At 41.9% G+C, this 27,682-nt stretch overlaps 1 protein-coding gene across 1 annotated transcript in view; it reads right to left on the minus strand.

Moving 5' to 3' along the window:
- LOC134095745 (chromodomain Y-like protein 2) overlaps positions 1 to 27,682 on the minus strand; it is a 41,768-nt gene that overhangs the window by 5,671 nt on the left and 8,415 nt on the right. The window contains exons 2-6 of the mRNA XM_062549414.1: positions 14,995 to 15,616; positions 8,837 to 9,054; positions 2,662 to 2,834; positions 603 to 813; positions 68 to 211 (exon numbers count right to left, since the gene is read on the minus strand). Of these exons, the coding sequence (XP_062405398.1) occupies positions 68 to 211; positions 603 to 813; positions 2,662 to 2,834; positions 8,837 to 9,054; positions 14,995 to 15,616 (1,368 nt within the window). The remainder of the gene's footprint in view (positions 1 to 67; positions 212 to 602; positions 814 to 2,661; positions 2,835 to 8,836; positions 9,055 to 14,994; positions 15,617 to 27,682) is intronic.

A 27,682-nucleotide genomic window follows, 5' to 3' on the forward strand; every position in this document is an offset into this window, starting at 1 on the left:
TTCGGAAACACCCACACAGCACATTCTGGGACACACTCTGACCATTCACGTAATATATGGGCCCTACCACTGCACTGCAGGCAGCCATTTCTTTCACCCGCAGCATCACTTCCTGGTTGAATGTGGTGGGCCAGAAGACCTGGGAGACCAGCCCACGACTGCAAGCTTCCTGTGCTGTGAGCTTCCTCCCACAGAACAACATCTCATTTGCCTGGGAGAGAGCGAGAGCGAGAGAGAGAGAGAGAGAGAGAGAGAGAGAGAGAGAGAGAGAGCAGCATAGTCGGAGACACAGAGGAAAATGAATACACGTAGGCACATTCTCATTCACATTCACAGAGCCTTCCCTCAAATATAAAACAATCTTTCACAATTTGAAGGGTTTCATTGCATTTGAATACTGTGGTAGCTCATGTTAGTAACAGGCAGAAAAAAAGGCAGAATGTTTAAATGTCAATAAATGCATAATGATAATAATAAAAGATTGTAGACAGGCATCACTGTAACCATGGGACAAATCCAATCACGGTGTAAACAAGTGGGGCTAACAACAGCACAGTGCTAAATGTTTCTCCTGACAAGGCCCTGTGTCCTCGCTCACTCACCAGAGCCACCCCCAGTATCTGGGGGAAGGTGTAGGAAGAGCAGCCAGAGGGGGTGAGGCGCAGGGCAGCGCAGGGCGTCTGGAACCAGGCTCTCTCACTGGCCCACACAATGTCACACAGCGGCAGGATGGACGCCCCAAGGCCCAGGGCAGGACCATTGATGGCCACCACAATAGGTTTTTTAAAATGGATGAATGCCTTCACAAAGTCCCTACAGACAGAGACAACAAAGACAAGCAGTACTGTACACTATAGGCTGGAGCTACGGTCCCTCCACACTAACACAGCGTTTTTAGTGGAAACTAAGGGGGTTCTGAGACGCTAGTGATGATTGATAGACCTGGCAACATCAGACATTAAGACTGTAGGTGAGAATGGGTTCAGTGGGCAAAGTGAGCATATTTCTGTGTCGATGATAAAAGCTTACCAAGTTGCCGGAGAAGCATACTGACAAGAGTGTGTAATTCCTGACAAATTTGCAGTCTCTCTCTCTCTCTGTCTCTCTCTCTCTCCCTCTATCAGAATCACTCGCTCATTTTTATCTGCCCTTCTCAGCTGCAGTATTTCACTTTGCATGAGTCAAAACGTCACCTCTGATTGCAACAAATTACATCCCTCTTTTTTTATCCCTCACAGTGGAGCAGGCGCCGCTGCTGCTACGGCTGCTACTGCTGCTACCGCCGCCGCCACCACCACCACCACCACCATAGCCCCGCCGCCTGCAGCCCTGGCCAGACTCCTGCTCCAGCTATTTCCGTGCAGACCTCCTGCTGGAGCCCAGATACAGACTGAGGCTAACTTCTGTCAGCTGCTGCTTAAATAATGTTCAAAATGAGAGTCTGAGTTAAGCAAGTCTAGCGAGTCGGCGTGCGTGTTGACAGCTCTGTTAAATAAGCCGGTGATAACATCTGCATCAGTGACCTTGACAGATCCCAAAATAATCCACCGCTTATCATCCTTAAATGACTGGAAATCACAGCGGAGGCGTGAAATGGGGAATATTGGCAAAACAGTGACTCGTAGCCACTTCTGCAACAGATTTATGCGAGACTTTCCGCCAACGAGAGGGACTTAGAAAACATCATCCTCAACTGCTCAGAAAAGAAAACTTCAAAGTGTGGTAGAGAACTCAATGAAAAGAGCTATTCACACCATGAAACTGTGATGTGTACGAGGCAAATTTGTTCCTGGAAATCCGCGGAGTATTTATCATCCCGTTCACCAAAAATCCAAGTCTTAAACACCTGTTTTAAGTCTAAAGTCTTAAGCAATAATCCCTGCCTCTTTTAGCTGGGAAATGTAAAACACTAAACTGCATTTCAGAGCTCTCTCTAGAGAAAAGCCATGTTTTGTTGTCTTGGTGTACTTGCCTAATCCTAGGCATTCCGTCAATATGTCGAGTGGTGTGCGCATTCTCTGCAGTCTAGGACAGTAAATATTACACTTAATCTTAATCTTAATATGGATAGTGATGTGAAGAATCAGAGTTTCACCCAGCCAACAGGTTTTTACTGCCAATACCAATGACAGTCTGTTTCACAACTTCATTAGTCAATTTAACAATTTCTGAACCAAGGTCAACGAGACCATTATTGCGTTGGCAGGGTAAAGTGTCTTCTGTCCTTCCTGTAGAGTGCGCTGTAAAAGAGAGACTTTCTACGACTCTGGTTACGTCTTCCAACCTGAACCTCTCAAACTTGACAAAGACGTTTTGAAAAAGCGCTGCACTTTTAATTGATCTGTTTGCTGACAGCCAGAATGTGGTGACAGCTTGGACATTTCAGCAGCTTTAAAATGGGCGAACTGCTTGGAGAGAGAAAAATGTGAGCATGAAGGCATAAGCCTATTTCACAAGATGTCGCCACTGTGTAAACTAACTTCCTCTGGAACAGCTCAGTCTATAGGAAAGACAGAAACAGGAAGATGTTTTACCCTGTCAATTAACGCATCATTAACATCAACTAGGCCAGACACCTGGACACTGTGAAATTGGCTCATTGGGAGTTCTGCGAGTGCAAAGAGTGCTATATTGACTGTCATGTGTGCTGGCCAGCCCTACCGCACAGCATCGGCGATCCGGCTGCTCTCTTTCCGGCGGTCGGTGGACAGGCGTCCGATGAGGTAGGAAGGGTCCAGTCCGCTGCAGAAGATGCTGCCCACGGCACTGAGCAGCAACAGCTTGCTATCGTCAGCCGCCGCGTTTCCCAGGGCACGACACATCTCCTTCATTATCTGGGGATGGGCGGGAGAAACACACACACACACACACACACACACACACACAGCGCAGGCTGAGTGGGAGGTTGCTCGTTTGCAGCACTCTCTCGCCCTCCCTGCTGACACACTCCTTTATCACAGGACGACAGAAAAGATCTGAGGACAATGGCCCGTCTTTGTATAGCATTTCATATATATTTATATTATATATTATTAATATCATTCAAGGTAGTATTTTCTTACATCCACTTCAAAAACGTCTGATTTCAATAAATGTGAGCCTGAAATGATGGTTTGTAGAGATAACAGATCTGAGACAAAATGGGCTGTCTGGCTGTGAAAGTTTAATGTCACATTTCCTTAAATCCACTTCAAAAAATGGATTTTTAAATAAATGTGAACCTGATACGATGCTTTGTAGAGTCCAGTAAGAAAACAACACAGGGTGTAATTTCAGATATACACAGGAGAGATGCTAAATTCCTAGTGCTATATAGGAAGGGGATTTCACACAGCTGCCAATCAGCAACCAAGCCCATTTATCGTCAAATACACAATCACTAACAAATCAACCTTTGTTGGCAAAAAGCATCACCAAAAGAACAGCCTTCAAGACCATTTACTGGGCTTATCAGCAGACAGCTTCATGGGCGTTTCATTGAATTAGGCACACAACACCTCCAGAAGGCTCAACAGCGGTATCCAGCATCACAAACCCCTTCCATACTCATGATGGGTTCTCTGCCAACAAATACCGACAAATGGCCATTTATGATCAAATCTGCCATGTAACCAGACAAACCAAAAGCTCTTGCGGGCACAGACATATACCTATACATTCTTCAGTCAATCCTGTTGCTGTGGCCATTCATGATCCGATCAGCAACATACCCGATCGACACACAAGCCCTTCGTGAGGTGGGCTGTTGTTAATTCTTGTAAAAAAACGCCATTTAGAATAAAAACAAAAACACTGCATAAATCAGTTCTGCCCATTCCAGCATCCGCCTGAGGGCTTCTCCCCATCCGCCAACAGAGAGGAGGAGGAGAGGCAGGATGACAGTGACACAGCCCCCCAGCGGATCCAACCTCGGGGTAAAGGCCATCGCTGTACCACAACACACTCATTAAGGAGCCTTCTAACTAGGCTCCTCTCCACCATTATCTGCCCCCCCCCCACTCCCCCCCACCCAATGTCCTCTTTTGTCTTTTTATAATCTAATCTGATAAAGGGCCCACCATGACCCAATTTAGGCTGTCATAGCATGCTGCTTCAACTGCTTCCTGGTCCGTTTTGTCAGAGAGTAATCCCTGCCGGAGTGTCGGTGGAGATTGCATGCAGGGAGTCAAGTGCAGGGACTGACACCGGCTTAACGGCACAGGGTCAATTAAAGCCATGAGCCTCCCGGACGAAAAGGGCAATGATAGCAGTGCAAAATTAAGAACTGGGAGGGACTCCAAACATTCTCCACACACATGCCACAGGAAGCCAAGAACCCAAGGGGATACACACACACACACACACACACACACACACACACACACACACACACACACACACACACACACACACACACACACACACACACACACACACACACACACACACACACACACACACACACACACACACATGCTCTGGCAATGCCACTGCTGCAAGGGCTTGTCAAACAAGTCGGTAGCATGTACCAGTCAATGGTCCATGTGGACCAGTACATTTGAAAGCCAGTCAATGTTTTTTTTGTAGCAATTAGGTTTAGAACAGAAAGTGCTTACACGGGAAAAGAGATGGGTGGATGGTTTGGATTTCTAGGATTTTTAGGACAGATTTGTAATACTGCTGGTCTGCCTGCATCAGGCGAGCTAAATCAAGCACAGAGAATGTTTCAGTAAAGATATTAGCCTTGTCTACTTACTGTAATATGCCTGATGCTAAAATGTCTCTTTCATCTATTACTTTGTAGATGTGTGTGTGTGCTTGTGTGTGTGTGTGTGTGTGTGTGTGTGTGTGTATGTGTGTGTGTGTGTGTGTGTGTGTGTGTGTGTGTGTGTGTGTGTGTGTGTGTGTGTGTGTGTGTGTGTGTGTGTGTGTGCATATGCTTTTGTGTGTGTTCCAGCTAGCTGTGCAGCTTCAATAATACATAAATAAATGTTTTCATGTGGAGATCCAGTACATGTGTGCAAACACCATCTCTTTGTGTGGCTGAAGTCTATATGGAGGGAAGGCTGAGGGCCACACAGCCCCAGGCCTCAGCTCCCAGCAGCCTTTAACATTCATCCATCCTGCTCAGTGCAGGGATTGAGGTCAGTGGAATAAGCTTCTATCTTCAGTGCGAGAGCACAAGAGATGAGGAGAGAGGGGAAGAGAGGCAGAGCTAGAGAGAGAGAGAGAGAGAGAAACAGAGAGTGGTGGAGAATAGATTGACAAGTGTCCAGTGGAAAACACCACACTGCAGTGCATGCCAATGCAGGTTCCACTATTCGTATTACTCAATTTCACTCAAACGCGCTCGAGAGGAAATTCTGAGCAAACCACTGAGCATCAATGACCTCAGCCTGATGTCAGTATTAGATGTGAATAGAGGGCTGAGAAAGACCGGAGATCTTTTTTTTCTTCTTCTTCATTTCAACCAGAGGGCAGGAGCTGTCTGTATACGTTTGGAAATTGTGACGGCAGTGCCTTCTGTCCAAACCGATAATCATTACTAGGCAGATTGCAAGGCAGTAGTGTATACTAGTTCATGCGTTTACATGAAAAGCAACGGCTCTCTGTCCATGTCTAATGCAAAATACATGAGCAGAACACAGCCCCCCCCCCCCCCCCCCCCCCTAGGTTCTCTCCAGCTACTGACAGTCCAAGGAAAGGTAGGCAAGGGTAGAGAGAAAAAAAATACACTTTTCTTATGTCACTTTTCTTATGTCAGCCTCTAAGTGTAGAGGTGCTTGTTCACACCTCAGTCTCATGCATTAGACATACTGATGCATTGATCTCCTTTCTCTCGCTGTCTGGTGCATGACCACGCGCCGTGTGAGGGAGGGAGGGGGAGTGGAAATGGAGGCGATTTCTCCCTCCTGACGGTGAGGCCGGTGGGACTGTACCACTGCACAGTTCAACACAGCGCGGTGCACTGGGCAGAGGGAAAGCGATGGCAGGGAAGCAATAACACACTCCCTCTCAACCATTTTTTTTTCTCTCTCATTCTCTTCCTCTCCTTCTCTCTCCCTTTTGCTCGCTTCAATCCATTTTCCACTTCGCTCTGCACTGTTGACTAACTCTTGAGAGGCTGAGAGCAAGAGGGGATTTTCAGGCCTAAATATGTTGGCTCTCTGAGATGGCCCACTGAGCCCCGGAAGAGAGAGAGAGAGAGAGAGAGAGAGAGAGAGGAGAGAGAAAAAAAGGCTCTGAACATCTTCATAAGCCACGATGGAGTTTAGGATTGCTGAACCACACACACACACACACACACGCGCGCACGCCACGCGCACACACATACGCACACACACACACACACACACACACACACACACACACACACACGCACGCACGCACACACACACACTAATTCATCGGTGTTCATCTCCTCACAATTCGCCCCCTGAAGGTTGGCTGGCATTATCAGCATCCCCCACTGTCTCTGAGGAGCAGGAGGAGGAGGAGGAGGAGGAAGAGGAGGCGAGAGCCAGGCCGTCCTGGGGTGCTTATCATGCCTCGCGCGCCCCGCTGAGAGCAACTGTGAAATGAACGGACCACCCATGTTTCAAATGTGTGGTTATCCGCCACTCGGCTGCAACAAAAATAGGTGACAAAAACACTCTTGACATTCACAGGAAACAAAATAGATCTGCAGCGAGACAATGCAGAACTATCTCTCAGGTTCACTGTTGAATTGCGGTGGTCTCATTCAGCCAATGCTCCAACTGGCAAATGAACAGCCAAGCCCCTTTTGTGATTGTGCGTTGAGGGGCCTGTCAAAAGCTTCCAGCACCATGGACAGAGAGCGTCATTAAAAAGGCAATATGGTCTGACAGATTTCTCCAGACCTTTAGGACAGTCTGCATCATTTATGCACCTGCTACAAATTACAACCAGGGGCAGTCAGCGGCTGCTCATGTGCACTGATCAGACAAGGCTGCCCCGCCTTCAACTGACAAAACATTGACCTTGTTTCTTAACGGTGCTCAGGGCAGGCTGCCTTGTGAAGTGATAAATGGGTCTGTGGCCACCGTCTGCATATCAGTGCCTTAGCAACGCTTGCGCAGAGTAACTGCTCGTTTGAAGTCTGTCTCTCTTGTGAGTGCGGCCGAGGACACACTTTTTTTTTCTGGAGCAGGAGGGGTGGGTTTGCTGTAATGTGTAATTAAGGTGGCTGACGAAGACAAGTAAATGAAACATTTCAGCAGCAGTGACATGAAATGTGAAAAACAATCTGATGTTGGGATCTGGCATATAGATTAACCTATTTTGGTTAAAATGTCAGATGAAAATGTTGACATGCATTGATTATACAATTAAAATGTTGCAATGTCTGTAAATGACACAATTATTTCAAAACATTTTACAGGATTTCTTTCGAGACAAGCCATTCTGCACACAATATTTTGCCAGTTCTTCAATATTTTCAAACGGACACATTCTGCAACACTGTCCAGCACAGATAAACATTTCATTATTGATACATTTGCGGCCCTATCGTGCACCCGGCACAAAGATTTATTCATAGTGTCTGTACACCCAGTCAGTAGTGAGTTTTTTTGCCATGCCCTGCACTTCTATTGAACCTTGCACCCAGGGGCGAGGCAATTAATGACATAGGGTGTGGTCTGGCACATGATGCAAAAATGGCTATCTTACAACCTCTAAAAATCATTACGCCGCTGACCAAGAAAAACCTGGTCTGTAGCGAAAGGCGCATTCAAAGAACAGCTGAAGACGCACTGTCACAAGATGGAAGTAGCAACTCCAATCTCAGTCATTCAAACACTATTGGGGTAGTGTTGCTTTTTTCAGGCTATGTTTTTCGATGGTGACTCCTTGACAGTCAATTAGTGACTGCCCTATGAGTTCAAATAATAGGCGAGTACAGATGCATGTAGGCTACACTCTGCTAGTCACAAACAGGTTTGTTTGGTAATCCTGTGAAGTCTCGCCGGCAAGATTCCTTCAAATGTGCAATATCACATACAGATGCATTGTTTGAAGTTGAACTGGTTGCTGCTAAAAGGAATGAGATGCCATTCTCATTGGTTTAATGGATGCTATACCCCTTGACTGATTAAGAAACATAAGAACAACCCTTTTGCGCCTGGAGTTTGATCACAAAATCACGCCATACATTTAATTTCAGATCACTCATTACAGGGCCCTTGGTTTCTAATCAACGCATGCCGCTCAAATGTCAGAAATCTCACATGACAAAATGAGTTAGGACACATTGACATGATATATATTTACACTGTACCATTGGTGTGCTATTTTCATAAAAAATTACGGTAAAATAATGTACAAAAAAATTGTAATAGTAACATTCTTGCCATTGCCGTTGCCTTTATTGGCCATATAGAGAATTCACTAAATGAAATATTAATAACATACTATTCTGCAGGATGTGTGCTGTCTCTGCATTAAACCAGTTTACAGCATTGAAAAGGTTGATGAACAATATGACGCTTGATAATGTCTATTCAGGTAAACATTTAAATGGACCGAATGTCAGGTGTTTTACCTGTATACACTACTTCTAATGGCTAAGATGTTTTTTTCTTTGAAATGCATTAATTTGTAACCAGTGCCATGTAGACTGTTTAGCACACATCCACTGCATCTCCCAAGAACATTTTAATGCGATATTATGTCAACATCTAATCTCAACAATCTAATCATCATCTAGGAGTACCTACCCTGTGCTTCAGATAATAGTAATAATTTGCTGCTAAATTTGGCCTCAGTCTGTGAGTGTGTTATTCCCACTGAATGGGTCCTTGCATTGTTCCAGTGTCTCTGCTGGTCCTTGACTTACCTCTGGCGTGAGTGCATTGTTGTCTGAGGTTTGGCTCGAAAGCAAAACATGCGTGAAGCCCTCTTCCTTCCTGACTACAATGTCACGGAACCGGCAGTTGTTGTCGCTTTGTCGCACGTTGTACCGAAGTCTCTTGTCAAACACATAGCCTTTGTCCTCCGCCAACTTTCTTTTCACTGAGCTGTGCAAATTTAATCCTCCATTTGCGAGAGTAGTTCCTGTTAAAAGCAAAAAAGATGAATGGGAGCATCAGTACACTGAGTTTTTTTTGACAGACAAAATAAGGTGGATTTATCTCTGGTTACAAAAACCTTGTGATACCAGTTACAGTAAGTGAATGAACTGGAGTGAGAAAAGTAAAAAAAGAAACATAATTACAAAGGTAATACAACCCTTTAGAACCATGCGCCTGGCATGGAGACCCCTTTTCCCACTGTCAAAATAGCCAAAGTGAATTCAGACCCGCCCTAAATACACTTATTTATACATACTTTCACATTTCAGTTGATATGTTTTGATCACTAAAATAGGGTAATATCACCTATAATAACATGAAACAGGTGTATGAAACAGGTAATGGAAATATAACTCAGTCATGAACCAGGGCACCATGTAACACAATCATCATCATTTATCAACATTAACATCAACATCGTTCACCTCTTTTTGGTGGAGTGGGCATGTAAAATGCAACACCTTTGTGTTCTCACATCTATCAATATTGTATATGCTCTGAGAAACAACTCTAGCCTCTCGGACTGCTCGAAACTCGGTAATGGGGGGAAAAATGCCCTCCTGAGATCCAACCAATCAGGACATTGATTTGCCTGTCAATCATATGTCCTGCCGGGGCAGCATGCATCCAGGCAGAAGAACCTCTGGGGGTGGTGTATCTGGTCCCACTAACACTGACCCAAAAAACAGCTATACTGTGAATATTTATCTTGGATAAGTTCTTGTTCAAAAAGAGGACATTTCGAGTCATGTCTTTTGTGTTGTAAAACTGTGAGTAAACTGGGCCGTGGATGGCTTTGTAAATAAAGGCCTGGAATACATATTCTCATGACTGCCAATTCTTAAGAGTCTCTTGAGGTGCTGAGGACAGGCTCATAATGCTTTCACTTACTGAGCGACCATGAAGCCATTCAGAATCAATATGAGCGCTGTCATTGACAAGCCTGAACTAAAAAGGCAGCCACTCGAAACGCTTTGAGTTTATGGGCCAGCAATTCTTCTAGGTTGAGGAGGTTGTCTCTGTATGCTCCAATCGAGGTTGTGCGCTGATCGCTGGAGCAACCTAGCAAACAGCTCCGAGTCGGTCCTCAGACGCAAGGTGGAGTAAACCTAATGATTTCCACCTGGTACAATGGTTCTCTGTGGAAAGTCTATCTGTGCAGCTGTAGTGTGGGACCTTGCCAGCTGTTTCGAAGCTCATCAGTCAGTGTACAGTGCAGTGTGGCCCACCTCCTGGCAAGCAAGTTGCCTTAGTAAAGATAGACGTCTGACAGGCAGATGCTTGTCTTGACTAGCTGAACACCTGTTCATCCTAATTAAGACAAATGATATGTTACAGATTTTGTTACTAATGTTTGCTTTTTTCTCCACAGCATTTGCTATGCTGGCAAGTGCCAAAATATGATGAGAAGCCCACCAAATATGCCATGTGTTCTGAATTAAAGCTGTCGACCCAACCTTTGAATGGGTTGTTAAACATGTATTTGACTATGGCAGGGACGCCAGGAGTAATCAATGCAAACCATTCTAAAAGGTAGGACTCAAAGCTTGGAAATATCCTGATGTAGCCATACTCAATTCTATTCAAAATTTGAGTCTGATGCTGCATGATTGTGATGTGATTATGGGGCATGTTTCAGCTGATACAGGGGGAAAAAGATTGGACACAATTGGACAGACATAACCAATCAGAGCAATGAAACACAATGAAACACTCAGTGAATCATGTAGGGTGAACAGCCAAATCATCCTTCTTCTCAACATATGCCTTAATTGCCATTTCCTGTTCATTACTGCGCTGTCAACATCTTGTACAACAGACGCGATATCAAAATCTAAACATACAGTAGCATCTCTAGCCACAGTCTAAATGAGAATTAGACTGTATAAGATCTGTCCTTTCTGTTGTTAATCAGAACAGTCACAGCAATCAGTATTCTAGGATGACAATCAGAATGGTTAAGTACAAAGATTTAAGGACAAAGTGTGAATGCATATGGGCCCCTACTTGTGTGCATCAATGTTTACTACATTCACTGTTCTCATGTTCAGGGCCCCCATCTATCAAATGTCTAAGTTAGAGACATTTGCTCTAAACAGCTCTCATAATATGCGTTCCCAAATCCAGGCTCAAACAAAGGGCATACACAACTCATAAATATCTTTACCTTTTTCTCAGAAGTGAAATAGGGGTGATGGGTGAATGTTGAATCATAAACAATTCTGAGATTCTATGCAACACTTCTAGATATCTAAACAACAGTTGGGCAATATTGGCTTCCATTCCGTTCCCTATTTGGTGATTTGACCTTGGACCAGAGGACCTCCTCTCGTAGCACTACTTACGTCTTGCTTATCCAATAGACAATTGCACTCATTGATGCACTTACTCACTCATTGATGCACTTATTGTGGTTGTTTACTGTTGTAAAATTTGTTGTTAGAAATGCTCTTAAAAACGTAAAAATGTTTTTACCATGTTGCAAGTCGCTTTGGTTAAATAGTGTCAGCCAAATGTAATGTAATGTAACTGCAATATTGGACCTAATGTTCCTAACAAAGTAGCAGGCTGCTGGGAAAAAGAAGCATGGCTCAGGGAGACTTTGGACACCCTGCTGGGCCAAGCAGCTGGCCAGCCGGCAGCAGCCCCCCCCCCCCCCCCCCCGCCCCCTGGGCTCCGGTGAGCACTCCTGCGGGACTGCAGCAGTTCCTGGGATGATCGATAAATATGGGACTTGGCCCCTCCAGGGAAGGCGGTAAAACTCCTTGCCAATGCAGACACTGCTAGACAATACAGAGCAGGTGCAGTCTGTAGAAACTTTGAGACTTCTTGCAAAAAGTTTAATTCAAGTATTCCTCTCCATCATGGTTCAGGTAAATAACCCAGTATAGGCTACATGGGTCAGTGGTCTATAGAGATAGACATGCAGGCATTTGAGATGAAAGAAATAATACCATTGAAGTGTCTTCACAAAGAATACAGCAGCTTACTTCTGGGGAACATCAAAAGATGAACAGTGACTTCCCCTTGTATACACACTGTGCAGGCAGCTGTTATGTTCTCTATATAAACATTCACTCCTGATCAAGACTATCGCTGTACCTTCAACTCTTCTCCTTCATCTTCTAACTTTGTCCACACTTGAGAGGGAGTGGGGGCTGACTCACACTGTACTGATGGCCTGCCTCAGCCTCACCAGCATTGTATTGCATTGTATTGTATAGTACTGTATTGTGCAATTACCGCACTGCATTGTATTGTTCTGTATTGTGCAATATTTATTTACCACACGAGTAAGTAACATATGTTTAATCACTATATTTACTTCTATAGTGCCGGTGTCTTTGTTGTGATATCAAAAAAGTGGCACTGACCCAAAAACAATTTTAGACGGACTAGGTCTGTATTAATGGAAACGTAAAATATTGATTAAGGCTTTTCTTGCCAAGAGGTTTTGTCAGGTCTCCTTAAATACCCTTCCTGGTAACATGCTGTTCTCAGAGGGTTCTAGGAATTTGCATACCGGTATATATTTTTTGCTACAGATCTATTTTTACCATGCTTCACCCTATTCCATTAGCTTATTTATAAGACATTCTGGAATTCTGCTTGCGGGTATTTTCACCTGAGTGGGTATTCTTTCCTCGATATGGAACCAAACTTTCAGAATTCCTAAGGGCCCAGTTCCGGGGGGAAATTCTGTAAGTAGTTCTGTGTACCAAACTGGTTTCCCATTGGCCACACTGGTAGCACAGATGTGGCCACATACCCTGTCTGTGAATGCAGGGTGTGTGCAGCTTGATGGTGTGGTTTAGTGGTGAGAATGAAAACTGCCCAGTTAGTGCCTTTGTTTGCAGGGCTTATTCCTAATCACGTACCAACTGGTATTCTGCTCACTGTGTCTGTATGTTTTTAGTGTCTTCGTAAGAGCATGTCAATGCAGAAAGTCAAAAAGACCTTCTCTGTCCTTCTCCACATCTCTGTTGTAGCTATTGTTTTGTCTTCAAAATGGTGCCATCGCCTCCAGAGTACTATCTTAATTCACTTTGACAAAGAGACTTGAATTGGCATAGGCAGAAAATAAATGTTTGGTGGAACAACACAATTTTCAGTGTTGACATTAAACCTTTCCTGGCACTAGAGGGGTCTAACATATAATCATCCGTTTCCAACTGAGAGCATGACCTTGATAATCTCCGGCAAACCAAAATATTCTGCAATGACCTGCAGACATTGATAGCATGGGACAAGAAGACATTACAATATAACCACACAGAGCAAATTACCGAAGAGGAAACAGCGCTTACTAACACTGTGCCTGACCTCTAACCTAATCATATTACATTTCAGGGTCTTTGCCTTCCCTTGAATTTGGAAAGGCAAATACCCGTGTACTAGCTGAACTATAAATGTGCTGCCTCGCCATCATTTATTTTCATTCCACAAAAGGAACTATGGAAACGCAGCATTCACACAATTCTACCAGAGTTATATGGAACACAATGATCAAGTCACAAAAGGAGGCGACACATGGTATTGTATGGTTGCTATCCCAAAACTGTCACAAATGTAGGTTATCCTATCTGGGCTTCTGTGGAGAGTAAATACAGATTTTTAGGAAATAAAGGAAACAGGAAGAGGAATATGCAGCTTATTGTTTGTTAGTTAGTTTGTTGGTTTGTTTGTATGCATGCTTCGGGCAGCACTACAGAAACAAACATATAAAACTCATGTCTCTCATTCACAGACATTATTATTGCGATTACAGCTTCAGAGGATATGACTAATATAATCTATTTTGATGGCAATGCCAATGGTTAAAACAGCGGAACTAGGACTCTGTCTGTCTGTCTGTCTGACTCTCTATCCCTCTCTCTCTCTCTCTCTCCCTCCCTCCCCGGGGACAGACAGGAAGAAGAAAGCCCAGAAAGAGTCTGTATTATGCTGATGTGTGGTACTCCATTTTATTATGTTGTGATACTGAACTAGAACTAAACAAAAAAAAGGCTGGTAAATTGCACAGTGGCTGTTTTACAAAGAATGTGATGTGTGAAAGTGATACCACCAATGGTCAAACTATTTTGAATTTTGTCTTTTATATTTTGGCTTTTCTGTAAGAAGTTATTAGCTTGTTGAACAGCGCATGAAACATGCTGGAAATTGTACATTTGCAGAGGACAACGGACAAAGAGATAAGATGAATAAGGGACTGGAATGGCAAGCACAGCAATGCACTTATGAAGTCAGCTCACATACCATTCAAGAATGTCCTCACACTAACAATCGTTGCTACATGAGTCACTCTAAAAATGGTCAGCAACAACTCTATTTATTTCAAACTTTCTGTAGTCCTACATTAGCTCTTTCTGCCATGATTGAGTCTGGGTTGTCTCAGTGAGCTCTGTTTGTTATGTCCCGCTTACATAGTGTACTGTCATAAGTCTTTTCCCTGCATTGAACAGGTACAGGCCCAGGCCAGCCCTGAAGACATCCACTGTCCTTATTCTTGACCCCTTAGTTTCATGGAACATATCTACAATTCTGCATTTAATCACACGGCACTGTTATTTCTGACTACATTTCATACGTCATACATGATGAAACTGGCTGAAAGAAAACCTCACAGTCCTTTTTTTGTTTTACCTAACCCTTTTTTTACCAGCCCAAAAATCTCCAAATTAAGGAGATTACTTGAATAGTACACCCATTACACTAAGCAGATGTTGCAAAACATGTTGATTATGTTGTAGATTATGCCAAATCTAAGTTCATTTGCATTGCAATTGACTGAAGCTCTCTTAATATGCGATGTTAATCCACCACTTATGAAAGCCGTAACTGACCACCGGTTTCAACGATGTGGAAAAAGCGGAAAAGGAACGGGGAATAAACAGGCAATACGGCATAAGAATGAAGCACTGACCTAATCTGCTCATGTGCGGTGGAGCTCCGCTGATGTCCATATCCCCGAGCATTCTTTCCATCCTCTCCCCAGCAGGCATTGCATGTGCCGCTCTGGCATTAGTCCTGTAATGTAAGGGATCCACGTCCCCGTTCTGTAGTCCGTTAGGGCTGCGCGGCGAGGGCACGAACTGCAGCCCTCCCGGCACGCTCTTGTATGGCATAGTTTTGGTCACTCTGTCCCCGGTCGGCTTGCTCCCTGCCGACACCTTCCTGGGCTTATGCTGGGAGTCCAGTCCTGCTCCTCCTACGGCCCCGAGCCCAAGCCCTCCCCCGACCCCGGCCACAGTCCCCGTCACAGAGGGTCGTTTTTTCTTCCGATGGTCCCCTCGAGCCCGCGTGTGCTCTGGGGCGCCTGGCCGGCTGAGGTGCCGAGGGCTACCCCCGCTGGACTTGGCAGCTGGTTTGGTGGTTCGGCGGTCAGCGTGCAGATGCAGGCTGTTGAACTGGTCGATGAACTCCTCGCAGTGGAGCAGGTGGTGCTCGGGCTCCCAGGTGTCCTCTTTGCTCCCGTAGCCTTTCCACCGGATCAGGTATTCCCATTTGCCCTTCTTGTTCTTCCGCTTGTCCACTATTCTCTCCACCTGGAAGTAAATCAAAAGCACAGGATCAATAAACAGTCAACAGGGTGACTTTAGGAACCAGAAATGTGTTGACTGACTGACTGCATATGAAGCTGTTTTGACAGAACAGACATGTTTAGTCACAGTATTAAAGACAGCACAAGGTGGGAGAAAGGTGGTGCTTTAGTGCCATTAACTGTGGGTAATTGGTAAAAGTACTCCCATCTTTTAAGATTGAACATTTTCCTCTTCGAGTCTGCTCTGTATTTTCTACTGCACAAGAAGCGTGATCAACGGGCATAGTTTAAATGACTCTGTAAGCAATTGGATAGTTCTCAACCAATCAGACCAATGATCCGGGTGCGCCAGGTGGATAAGCCAGTTAGTGATTGGTCCCTGTAGATTCATAACGGAAGTAGAATAGAAAAATGTTTCTAGAAAAATGTTTCTAGCCTGGGCTGCAGGGCGAAATCAAATCGCCGGCCGATCAGGCTGGATTTACCCAGTCTAGTGTGAGTTCTCACAGTAAATATAAATGAGTGAAACTGATCCAGTACTGAGTTTGAATGCTAAAATCATACATTTGAAAAGCCTATACAATGTAAGTATGAATCAGCAAAATGTAAACATAAACCATTTGTATTCGCCACTGACTAGGCACAAAATGTTATTAAATGTGCTTTGCAATATGGAGAAGACTCTTACTGACATAACCCCATGTTTACAGTATTTACTTCCAAAAGTAAAGTTATTTATTTATTTTTTTAAAGACAAGGTATGGCACTGAATGCACAAACAGTCCTTTTGATGAGACGTCTCTGTTTTGGGGACACAACATGAAATAGGAATATGCCATTTCTAAGCCCTATTGAATTCAACTGATCATTGCTCTATGCTCTTTTTGCTCCAAGGTGTAAAAGCCATCCTTGAGGGCAGCTGCTCTGAGGAGGGGGCAAGCACTTAACAGGCTCCACTGAACACACCATCTTGTTGTTCACAAGCCTTCACATTTGTATGACAATATTCTAAGCAGATACTTTTGTATGAAGTAACTTACAATTACATAAATAATCATTACATTAACATCAAAATGAACAATTAAAGGTAAAGTAATAGCCTAATATGAATATCAACTAAATACAATTCAACAAAATACTAACTGTGTAAGAGCTAAAATGTTCAGGAAGTATATTATTAGCACACTGTCTACTGAATGCTAGCAGCTGGAACTGTCCGCAGGAACATCAAGGACAACTGTGGTGTTTACTGACCTGAAACAAGCCCTTCAAAAGATCCACTCCACTCCCTACTCAGGTGGATATAAACCAACATGAAACTGAATGTGATCAATTTAAGTATGCCAAACAGGTTCCAAGGTAGTGGTAGTGAATACACAAGTCTCTAAATAAGACTTGTAAAAGTGTCAAGGATGTGGAGAGAGTCATAGCCTCCCATGCTCAAACTAAACCTTGCCAATAAAGTAAAATGTGAAATTTAAAGGAGCAATATGTGCAGCTATTATGGAAATTATATAAAGAGGCTTGTTCAAAGTCTGAAGAAAACAGTAGTCACAATATTTATCTGTATTCTAACAGCACCATTCAAATTTCAATACATACAATGAATGTCCTGAAACTGAGAAATGGAATGCACCATAACACTGAAAGAACAACATCTGTTCTAATAATAACAACATCAAAGACACATTTCTCCTTTAAATATGCTGTAGCAGTTTACAAATACATCTTTATGTTCAGACAAACAAGATTTCTTTTGACTGTTTAGTGTCTCCTCCTCATGTGGAAGTTTAATGCAGCCTACCTGTTTGCCATTAATGAGGGAAATGCATTTTTAATTGGAGTACATTTAGGGTCAAACAGAGACGCACTCACGCAAATGTGTCTTTGGTGCAGAATTTAGATGAAAGTACAGATCTTGCTAGTGCCGTTTTTATTGCTAGACCCATACACTGATACCTCTACAAACAAGCTGTGGAATTAGTAAAACTACTTTTTGTCTCAAAGTGTGTAAATGCTTTTATAAAAACAAATGAAAAGAAAAAAAACTAATTGTGGTGTATTTAAAAATCATCAAATTAGAGAAAATATATACTGTATCTTGATTAAGAGTATGGACGGTCAGGAAACCTGTCTCAGCATGACATTCACTAATTTAGTGTGGACAGTTGAAATTGTATACTACATGATGCAACAGGTTGCTTTGGCAAGATAAGACTAGCTCACTGTGGAACTGAGATAAGGAACCATATGCTGCAGAGTATGCCCATGTATAAGTTACCTCAGTACAGTTTTGCAACAAACACTGATAGCTCCAAAAATGTGTAGTCATAATCATCTATTCAAACAATAAAGCATATTATGAACAAAGCAGACTAGTTACATACCACTTGATGGCTGTACAATGTGTATGCTCTGTCATGCTTTACTTCTACACATAAATGTGACTGCAGTAGTAACAGCCATTTCTTCTATAATTCCCTTTACTTCTGCTACAATAATGACCTTTTCAAACTGCCATTCCAAAACTCTTAACTCCAAATATATACATCTTACTTCTTAAGTGCAAAGCACTTGCATGACATTGCAGAAAAAAAAAACACAAACATGTTAGTCTTGGAGGGGGTGTACGCAAACCAAAAATACTACCAGCAAATAACCAAAATGGCAGGATCACAGATGACCACAAAAGTTGTTTTTCCAAGATAAATGTGAGATGTCTTGGACTCATATAAGTAACCAATGATTGGGGATAGGCTATGACTTTTCCTGCCTAGATCCAAATGGTACCTGTAGAGCTTTAATGTTTGAGCATTGATTCCTTATGATTAATTTGCCATCTTGTCAAAAGTTCAGCACAACAGTGTGAGTTTTCTCACATACACATATTTGTGTTCCTGGCCAGCTGGAAAATTGACCGTTATGTGGGTGGATGACATTTTCTTTGGGTTTGAATTTTCTGAACTAATTCAATGATGTGCGACCCCAAAGTGGCAGAGCTGCCTAGAGGCACATGGAGGAAAACAGCAATGGTGAGTGGTAAAGGCCCAGGCTTGTCTGTTATGATTTAATTTGAACATTTTAACACCATTTTCAAAACATTTTCCCAGCTGTGTATCTAAACCAAGGAAAATAAGATAGGCAAGTCATATGGTGAAGACATGTAGCAATAACAGGTGGAGCCTCTGCCCAGTTCTTTGCTATTTACGGAACTCCTTCCATTTCCATGGCATTCGAATCTTCCGATCTACAGAAGTCTTCCGAGTTATTCACATGCTTGTCATCCAACTGTCTATCTTGATTCTTTTGATTGAGGCACTATGTCGGTCTGGCATATTGGTTTACCCAAAACATAGTCATCTGTTTGTGTGTGTTATATAGACAACCACTAAAACCAGAGAAACTCATGAAACTGAACCACTTGAACTGAGCAGAAAACCAATTTAACGGGGTGCTTCTAAATCTTTGCTCGGACTCATAAATCTTTCAATGAGGAGCTTCAGAGCTTTTAGTGGGGGCCCAGCATCAGACATGGTTTGTGTATTTGTCAAAGCCTTTGAGGGAGTTCAGAGGTCAAATAAGTTACCTATCAGTTGTCAGCTGTTGCCCATCTCCAAATATCAGAAATATGGTGTATGAAACAAAATAGCTGGCACTACAGTAATCAATTTTATGTTCATAAATTCATTCATATGCTAACAAAATTCAGTGGCTGTTTTACATAAGCCTTTCCTTATTAAATGATGTCTTGGAGGAGTTCAACTCTCAGCAGTGATTAATTATGACTGATGGGCACACATTCACTGAACACATTCATTAATTTGACATACTCATTTCACAAAACATGTAACAAGGGTAAACAAATAGACTACCCAATCTGTTATAGATCTTGGTACTGCATGACAGGACAATGGAAATATTTCCGTCAGTTCGTTCCCATGTCTAGAGATGGCGTAAAGCCATAAATAAAAACATATGCTGACAGGCTCAGACGGAAAATATTGTGTTTCTGAGATAATGTGAACTTAGATCATGCAGTTTGGAGTGTTTGAAAATCGAATTGTTTTTTTTGTTGTTTTTTTTTGCTTTGTTTTGCTTTTGTTTTTGTCTCACTTAACTGTGAAATTCTTCGATTGTGTCACTGCCAGAATCGGACTCCTAGTCTAGAATTGATGGGCAAAGCTCCAAAGCTTTATGCACATCCTAAATCTGATTTGTGTGAAAATGCTGTTTCTGTAGAGCTAGGACAGATGATTTCCATCAGCTTTACAGCACATATACTGTAGATGAAGCATAAACCACATATTAAACATTTTTCAATTTGTCTACAGTCAAAATTCTCTCTCTCTCTCTCTGAAAGCATCCTCCAGCCCCCACACTCGTGCTTTAACTGCATGGTCTGGACCTGATGTCAAATTTGAAGCTAGAGTAGAAGATTTTGGCACTAAAAATATCAGTAGGAAAAAAGACAAAAAAAATAATGTTTTGTTGCTGCCTGAGGATCTTGTATACCATTAATAGGGTGCAATCTGTGCTTCACAGTCTGCTCTCTCTTGCAATTCAATTCAATGCAATTGAAAAGAACATCCCTTGTACAGACACGGTTCAGAGCAGATGTTTCCTACTCATGTACTCAGGTTAGTAGGCTATGTGTGTGTGTGTGTGTGTGTGTGTGTGTGTGTGTGTGTGTGTTTCTGTCTGTCTTTCTTTCTTTCTTTCTTTCTTTCTTTCTTTCTTTCTTCAAGTGTCTACTGGTGGAGTAACTTAGGGCAGGTATCTGACTGCAACACCACCACAATCCTGTTCCTCACCTGGTAACATTCTTAGAATTCGATTATCTGGAGTTCCAAAGTCTAGATAGATTATTTTAAATGTAGGAAATCATTAATTTTGGATGTATTTTAGCAGCATTAGTTTCAACATATAGAAACACTGTTTCTAGTATACCGTGGCTGCAGTAGGTACACAGCCTCTCTTCTCTGGCCATGTCTGCCTCTTCCAATAGCCAGGCTGCGCTTGCTTAATCTGTACCTGGTCAAGGGTTTCCTCTGTTTGGCATTAGTCTGCCATAGTGTAGTCTTTGTTAAGGGCCAAACAACATTGCAGTTTATTTTGTCTTTTTGCTGAATATGTCGAATATGTCAGAGAATTTTGTTTTTCTGTGTTTATAATTTGATTTGGCTGGACAGTTTGTGCAAGGATGGCATAGTCCTGAGGCGACTATTGGTCGTATTAGTCCAATTATTCTAGCTACGGTAGTTTGTGTGAGTCTCAATAGCTGTCAGAAGAAACTTACTTTTGTGCTTGTCTGTTGGCTTTTCACGGCTTCAAAACAATAAGAGTTGAGATCACTTGTTTTCAGATGATTCAAGAATTTGATGGCTTGTGTTTTAATTTTAATCAGAATCAGAATAAAGGTTATTCGCCTAATTCACCCCTGCATTGTGTGCTCCTCTGTATTTTGAGGATACTCCTACAAAACTTCAATGGGATGTTTGTCCCATTTTTTTGTTTAAACCCACTGTGCTTAAGATGGGCCCCACATTTCACTGTCATATAATGCAATTGGGCTATCATTATTATTATTATATCACTGATTGGAAAATGCTGAGCCAGATCCCCTAATTGGTATGTCAAATCGGATAGACTTTAGTGGCATAGACAGCCCTTCTTGATTTCTCTTCCAAATCATTCAGTGCCTGGTTGAAATTACCAGTTGTAGTGATCTTGATTACGCAAGTTACAGTACGTGTAATGTTTTGCATGCTCCATGGTATTTAAACCAATGCTACATTTCTTTCTGTGAATTTCTCTCTCATTTTCTCTCGGTCCCTTCCTCTCCTCCTTCCCTTAGCATTTTAAATAGGAGACAGCAACAGGATATAAGGAAAAGTAGCCAGCCTACACACAGAGGAATGGTGCCTTCTTTCCTAACAGCCTACTGTACTCGCACTTCTCTTTAACTCCCTTTGGCTAAACGCACAAAAAGAGGTCAGGACAGAAGGTCTCTCGGGGTAAACGTTCAAGTGGTCTTTGAGGACAAAAAAAACAGAAAAGCAAAATAAAGACCCGTCTTTCCTCAGAACGTTTGTTAGTTGTTTGTCAGTGTTTTCAGACAAGCACCCCACTGTGTAGCTCTTTTGAACAATGATCTCCATAATACACTGTGATGACTCAGAGGAAGCTGCTTGTCTCACTTTTGCATCAGCAGGACGTGGATGCTGTCATTCATTCAGAGCGTTAATTTGATTTAAAAACACTCTTGCTCTTTTTGCAATCATCTTTAATGGCACTGTTTTTTTTGCAACTACATATCTGTTTAAATAAGCTTTAAACTTCCCTGTGTGATTTATTTGGTTAAATGTAGATATTTTCTAGATAGTTCTGGTCCTAGATTATAATTGGCTGAATTGAGTTAGATGCCACTTGCACGTCGTGCCTAACAACACCCCTTAGCTGTTCTAAAACCAGTGTAATATACGGCCTCTTGAGGCTTATTGCTTAAATATGTCATATATGTATTTTTTTGACATTCCCAATGAATGCAGCTAGATACTGTACCTGTTAAAAGTGCTAATAATGTCTGATCATGGTAACAGTTAAAGATGATTAACAAACTGGAAATGACTGTTGAGTCATTTTTTCTAAATGTGTAATATAACATTTCTTTCTATTCGTCATCACCTAAACAACCTTGAAGGATAACTCTCTTACATTATGGCATACCAGTTGCATATCACTTTACATTGTAGCAGCAGGCACCCATCACTTTCATGTCCCCTCTATGCTTATGTTATGACATAAAGAAATCATCTACTCACTGCATACAGGTCGCAATACTGTATCGAACTTATCCACTCCCCTGACCATCGACGAGAACACAATGTTTTTGTTAGCTATGATCAGAGGACACTGCCATGAGGACCATCTGCCTTGTTTATGACCAGAATTACAAAATGTGTGGATATCATGCCAACAAATAAGCAATGTTTACTCTCTGAAACAAACCATAAGTATGATTCGCCAGCCAAGTCGGCACACCATGGGGAATGTCAGACTTGACAGCTTATTCTAACGCTGTACTATGACCTAATTTATTTATACAATGTTTTCATATCAAATCTGAAGTTACATCCACTATATTATAAGACTGTACACTGAATGTAATTGAATAGATCGCATGTAAACTATAAACTGAACTGTGTTGTAAATCACCTTATGAGGACAGCTCTGAGCAGATATAAAAGAACTAATATACATCTAATTTGCATAAACAGGCCATAGCTACATGTACTGCATATTTTGCATCTATTATGCTGAATGAATATTTCAGAGTAACTAATATTGCATTACAATGTTTTGAGGAAGTCATTATATCAGTACCGGGTAACAAATGACACAAATCCTGTCCACACTCTTGGAGCTGTTTCCATTTTCATCACTGCCAACCAAGAGATAATTATTATTTATATACCATATACAGTAACGGTCTTGTTTATTTTCCTCTCTCAACACAAGCTGGAGGCTCGATTTGCTGTGGCAAGACGAGGCAAAAAACATGAACCCATTTTTGTTCGAGACCAGGGAACACCAACTACGAGGCACGCTTTGGCTACACTGGCAGTCATCAAGTGAAAAAGCTAATTAGCCACAGCAACACATCTGAACATTGACACATCTGGTGCATCTATCCCGACAGCACGGACATTTCTGCAGAAATTGTCTGCAATCGTAATGGCTGCTGACAGTGGCTGATGCATTGGCCTCATTTGGTCAACTCCAATCTAGTGAAAAAATCTACCCAAAACTGGATCAGGGTGTCGAGCACAGAGTGTGCTGTCGGACTAAGGAATGTCACGCACACCTGTAGATAAATCACTGCTGTGCATAATACTGAATGAACCAAACCAGGAGAAAGCACCTTCCAATTACAGGTGGCTGACAAATCGCAATATTTTCAGCACATTCACAATCCACAATCTCAATTGCAAATTTGCAATGTTGCTTCCCAATTTTGAGACAGATTTTACAATTTTAGACATTCAGACTTGATACTGCATTTACACCACAACATGTATTCAGTTTTCACTGAAGCTCTGCCACTCCTTTATGCATTGTTCTTACGCTAACACATTTCCATCATCCACAGACTGAGCTGTGAGTTGATAGGGATCCATCTCAAACACTTTTTGACAAGTCAGTGTTCTCACTCGGTTTACACAACAGTTGTACTGTGCATAAACATTTTTTTCAGGAAGTTCAACAAAACAATGGACAACAGACAAACTTGATCTTAAATTTTGCAAGCTCTGCGATTGCCACTCTGGCTCCTAATGTGTCACAGTTAGAAAACAAATGACGTAAGTGTTTGCCCAGCTGTCTCCCTGAAAACACACACAAGCACCTAATGTGCCTTGAGGTCAAGAATAAATGAATGGGCTGTCTAATGGCTGGTCACTTAGGCAGACGATCCTGTTTCATTCAACAAGGCAAGGGCTACACCTTGTTGCACTGCTCTAGGACAATAAATACAATACTGTACCATACAAAATAGCAAACACATTGCAAAACACATAGCAAACCTTCCATATTCTACATGTGTATCATGTAACGCCAAATGTAACATGACTTACATTTTCACATCTGTCAAGAGCACTTGTTGAAGGTTATGAACTATGGCATTTTATGTACTGTATAGCCACATGTATGGGGTTAAGATGTGATTGTTGATTCACTAATACTAATACTAATCATACACTAATACTAATTTAATACACAATTAAATTTACAATTCTCTCTGTGAAATGAAACTAGACACCATGGACAAGACCTTAACCGCAAACATTGATGAGTCAGCTCAGTCCTTCCAAATGCCACACAATAGTTATAGTTCATGTGACTTTGCTTGTTGATAGACTTTGCATTTTGCCTGCCATTTGAATTAGGGCCCAAAAACTGCTGGAGGATGACCATTTTGTGGTGTAAAAAGGAAATGGCAAGCAACTCTCGATTTACCAGAATATATAAGCTTTATTAGAACACTAGGATGAGGAATGACCTCTACCCTGTAAAATGAAGAAAGAACTAAAACCTTAAGCATTCTAGGTTCAGCACTGGTGCTCACCCATTTTTACCAATTCAGTTATTTACTCAAAGGCACTCTCCCATGAAATCAACAATCTTTCCAGAGCTTTACTTTCATGCCCACATCACAAGAACTGATGAAAACTAAACAACCTACTTGTTAAATAATTTTAACCATAATTATAATTCTGTAGTTTTGCTCTCTACTCATAAATGCTTTAATTTCCAGTCATACTGTTTCCCTCTCACAATTTTAACATGCCTGTGGGACTGTGAAAGCAGCTGTGATATTAAAGGTTGGCATAGCCTCGTTAAAACAACAAGAGCTGTACTACACTCGTGTGTCACTGAAATAATTCTGCTCCCATTGTTCAATATTAATGGAAAGGAAAATGAAAACATCAGACAGTAAGAGAATAAGCACACCATGGCAAAATGGCCGAACTTTATGAACTGTCCCCATTCTTTTCACAGTTCTCCACACACACTGGGGGGTAACATCTTCCCACAGCAAACACAGACAACTCAGTTTTACTTGCTTGTGGTCTGCTTGAGGGCAGCCTATAGCCTGTCTACTACATTGCATCCTGTAAACTAACAGAACAATCCACAGCCAAGCAGGAGGCTCGATAGGGTACAACATCAAGGACATCTTTTAGGGTTAGGGTTGTGGTATGAAACTACAGCACAACTTAACTTAACAACAGCATGACTTGACTGGGTTATGTTGAATGCACTTTTTTTTCTTTAACAAAGATAACAACCACTTTCTATTCCTTCAAAACAATGCTGGCATGCAATTATTTTAATGTTCTAGAGCTCAACAGCCTGTTGACTAACAGCTGTGGCATGGCTAAATAGAATGTCTTCCGAACATCCTTGCCACACAGAATCATGGTCAATTACATGACCTAGTGCAGTCTAAAATAGCTGAGTTAAGTCACCGTAGGATCAACAGCTGAAGTATCAACAAGTCTTGTTGATTCACACCTAGGTAAAAGATTTTTTGGACCTGACTAAGACTAACACTATAGTCATAATTCTCTATTCAGATTAGGGTTGGGACTTTAGATGAATTTTCATGTTCGACTAATCATAACGTTATTGAACAATTAATCGATTATTTGCTAAATCATGACGTCACATGGCATTCAGAGCCGTGTAAACATTTGCCCCCACCCATCACTCCCACATGTCCAACACGCACACAATTGATATTAACGATGATATTAAAACAAAAAAAAAACCTTTATCAAGAAATAAGTTGTTTACAACAAGTTGTAAACTTTATTTTACAGGGCATTATGCCATCCGACGTAGGTTCTATTTGAACATGTAGGCTAGCGATTGCAATGCTCACTGGTCATCTCCGGTGCTGGTTTCGTTTATGGTCGGATGAACATTTTGTTACCTTGCCGGTCGGCCCGTTATCTTATCACTTTTAACTTCACTTGCCGGCAGCTTTCGAGGTAATCGTTCAAACACGGGTTATCCTAGTGGTATATTGGTGATGAAACAATTAAGAGGCTTGATGTCTCGGGATACCAGTTTAATAGGCTTCTTTTTGTTTAACATGGAGATGCTTCACAAAACAGTTCTCCCGCATTCACATAACACACACTTCTCTAACTCTCGCACTTCCTGCTTACGTTTTACTAGGTGCCCCGTTCCCATGAGCCCCTAAATAAAGAAGAGGTCCAGCACTTTTCCTCGCTCGCTTCATCTCTGCTTGTTTTTGTCATGCGCGCAAAATACCGGAAAATGTTGCTGTTCTCATATTGCGTGAGACTAAAACGATTATTCATTAGGCATTTATTTTATTCGAATAAATTCTTAACAAACATTATTCGATATTCGATTATTCATTAACAACCCTAATTCAGATCGTTGTATGTTAAATAAATTAACAAATTAATTAATGAATTTGTCATTCAAGACTGTGTAAACTGTGTTGACCTACTTTATAATTTTTACTTACTCTCAAGTCTAAATGGCAAAACAATCCAGAACAAAAAGCTACAGTATCTAAAAAGAATGTTGCCATATTGGATTTTAGGAGTATAAAAGGGTTATTTCAAGTTCTTCAGGTATATATTTTTCTCAGATGTTCAGATAAATCGTTTCACTAATTTTGAGAGCATTTTATTATATATATGTTTTTACATTAAGAGAACCAGTAGTAACCAGCAGCTTGTGACCAGGGCAGTAAGTAGGGTCACCAAGTTTAAACAAACACTAGAGTTATACTGGGGTGCGTTTCTAGAAAGCGTCGTTTGCTAACTTGCGTCGCAATCTTGGGAGTTCGCTCCGTCGTTCTTGAATTTGGTGTTTCTAGAAAAGGTAGTTCAAACTCTCAATCGCAAACAAGGACGCAAAGTTTGGTCGTTTGAACTACTGCCCCTGGGCAGTCGCACCTGTGTCGTACCTTGGGAGTTCCAGTTGGTGATGTCGTCAGTGCAAGATCGCCTGACCAGAAATCACAAGCGCCCAACCAAAAATCACTAAGTTGTTGTTTTCTCGTGACTCAATGATTGCGCTATACTGTAGGCTAATATAAAGTAAAATACCGTTGGGCTCATTCTTGCTACGTGTGTTACCTTGCGTTCATTTGTGTGTTGGTTTGCGTTTTGGTAGGCTACTGTTATGATATTGACAAACCCTCGAGTCAAGCACACCGTTCATTAGTATAATGGTTAAGGCAGGTGGCTTAACATCACAACATCGTAGGTTCTTTTCCCGTATGCATCACACATGCTTTTGTTTCTGACTAGTGAAACGTGGAAATAACCCTAAGTAATGTCGTGGAACTATTAAACTGATGTCGTGTTCCTGGCCACTCGATGTAAAGCAATTAAATATATTTAGGGTCTAACCTATTGTTGTGTGTGTGGTATGCCTGCTCTTACTCAAAAGTGACATGGAGAGGTAAGATGCGAACTTGGGCCGCGCGCGCAATGTACTGACATGCAACAGCTGAACCACCAGA

This window comes from Sardina pilchardus, chromosome 11, assembly GCF_963854185.1.
Source record: "Sardina pilchardus chromosome 11, fSarPil1.1, whole genome shotgun sequence".
Classification (NCBI taxonomy): Eukaryota; Metazoa; Chordata; class Actinopteri; order Clupeiformes; family Clupeidae; genus Sardina; species Sardina pilchardus.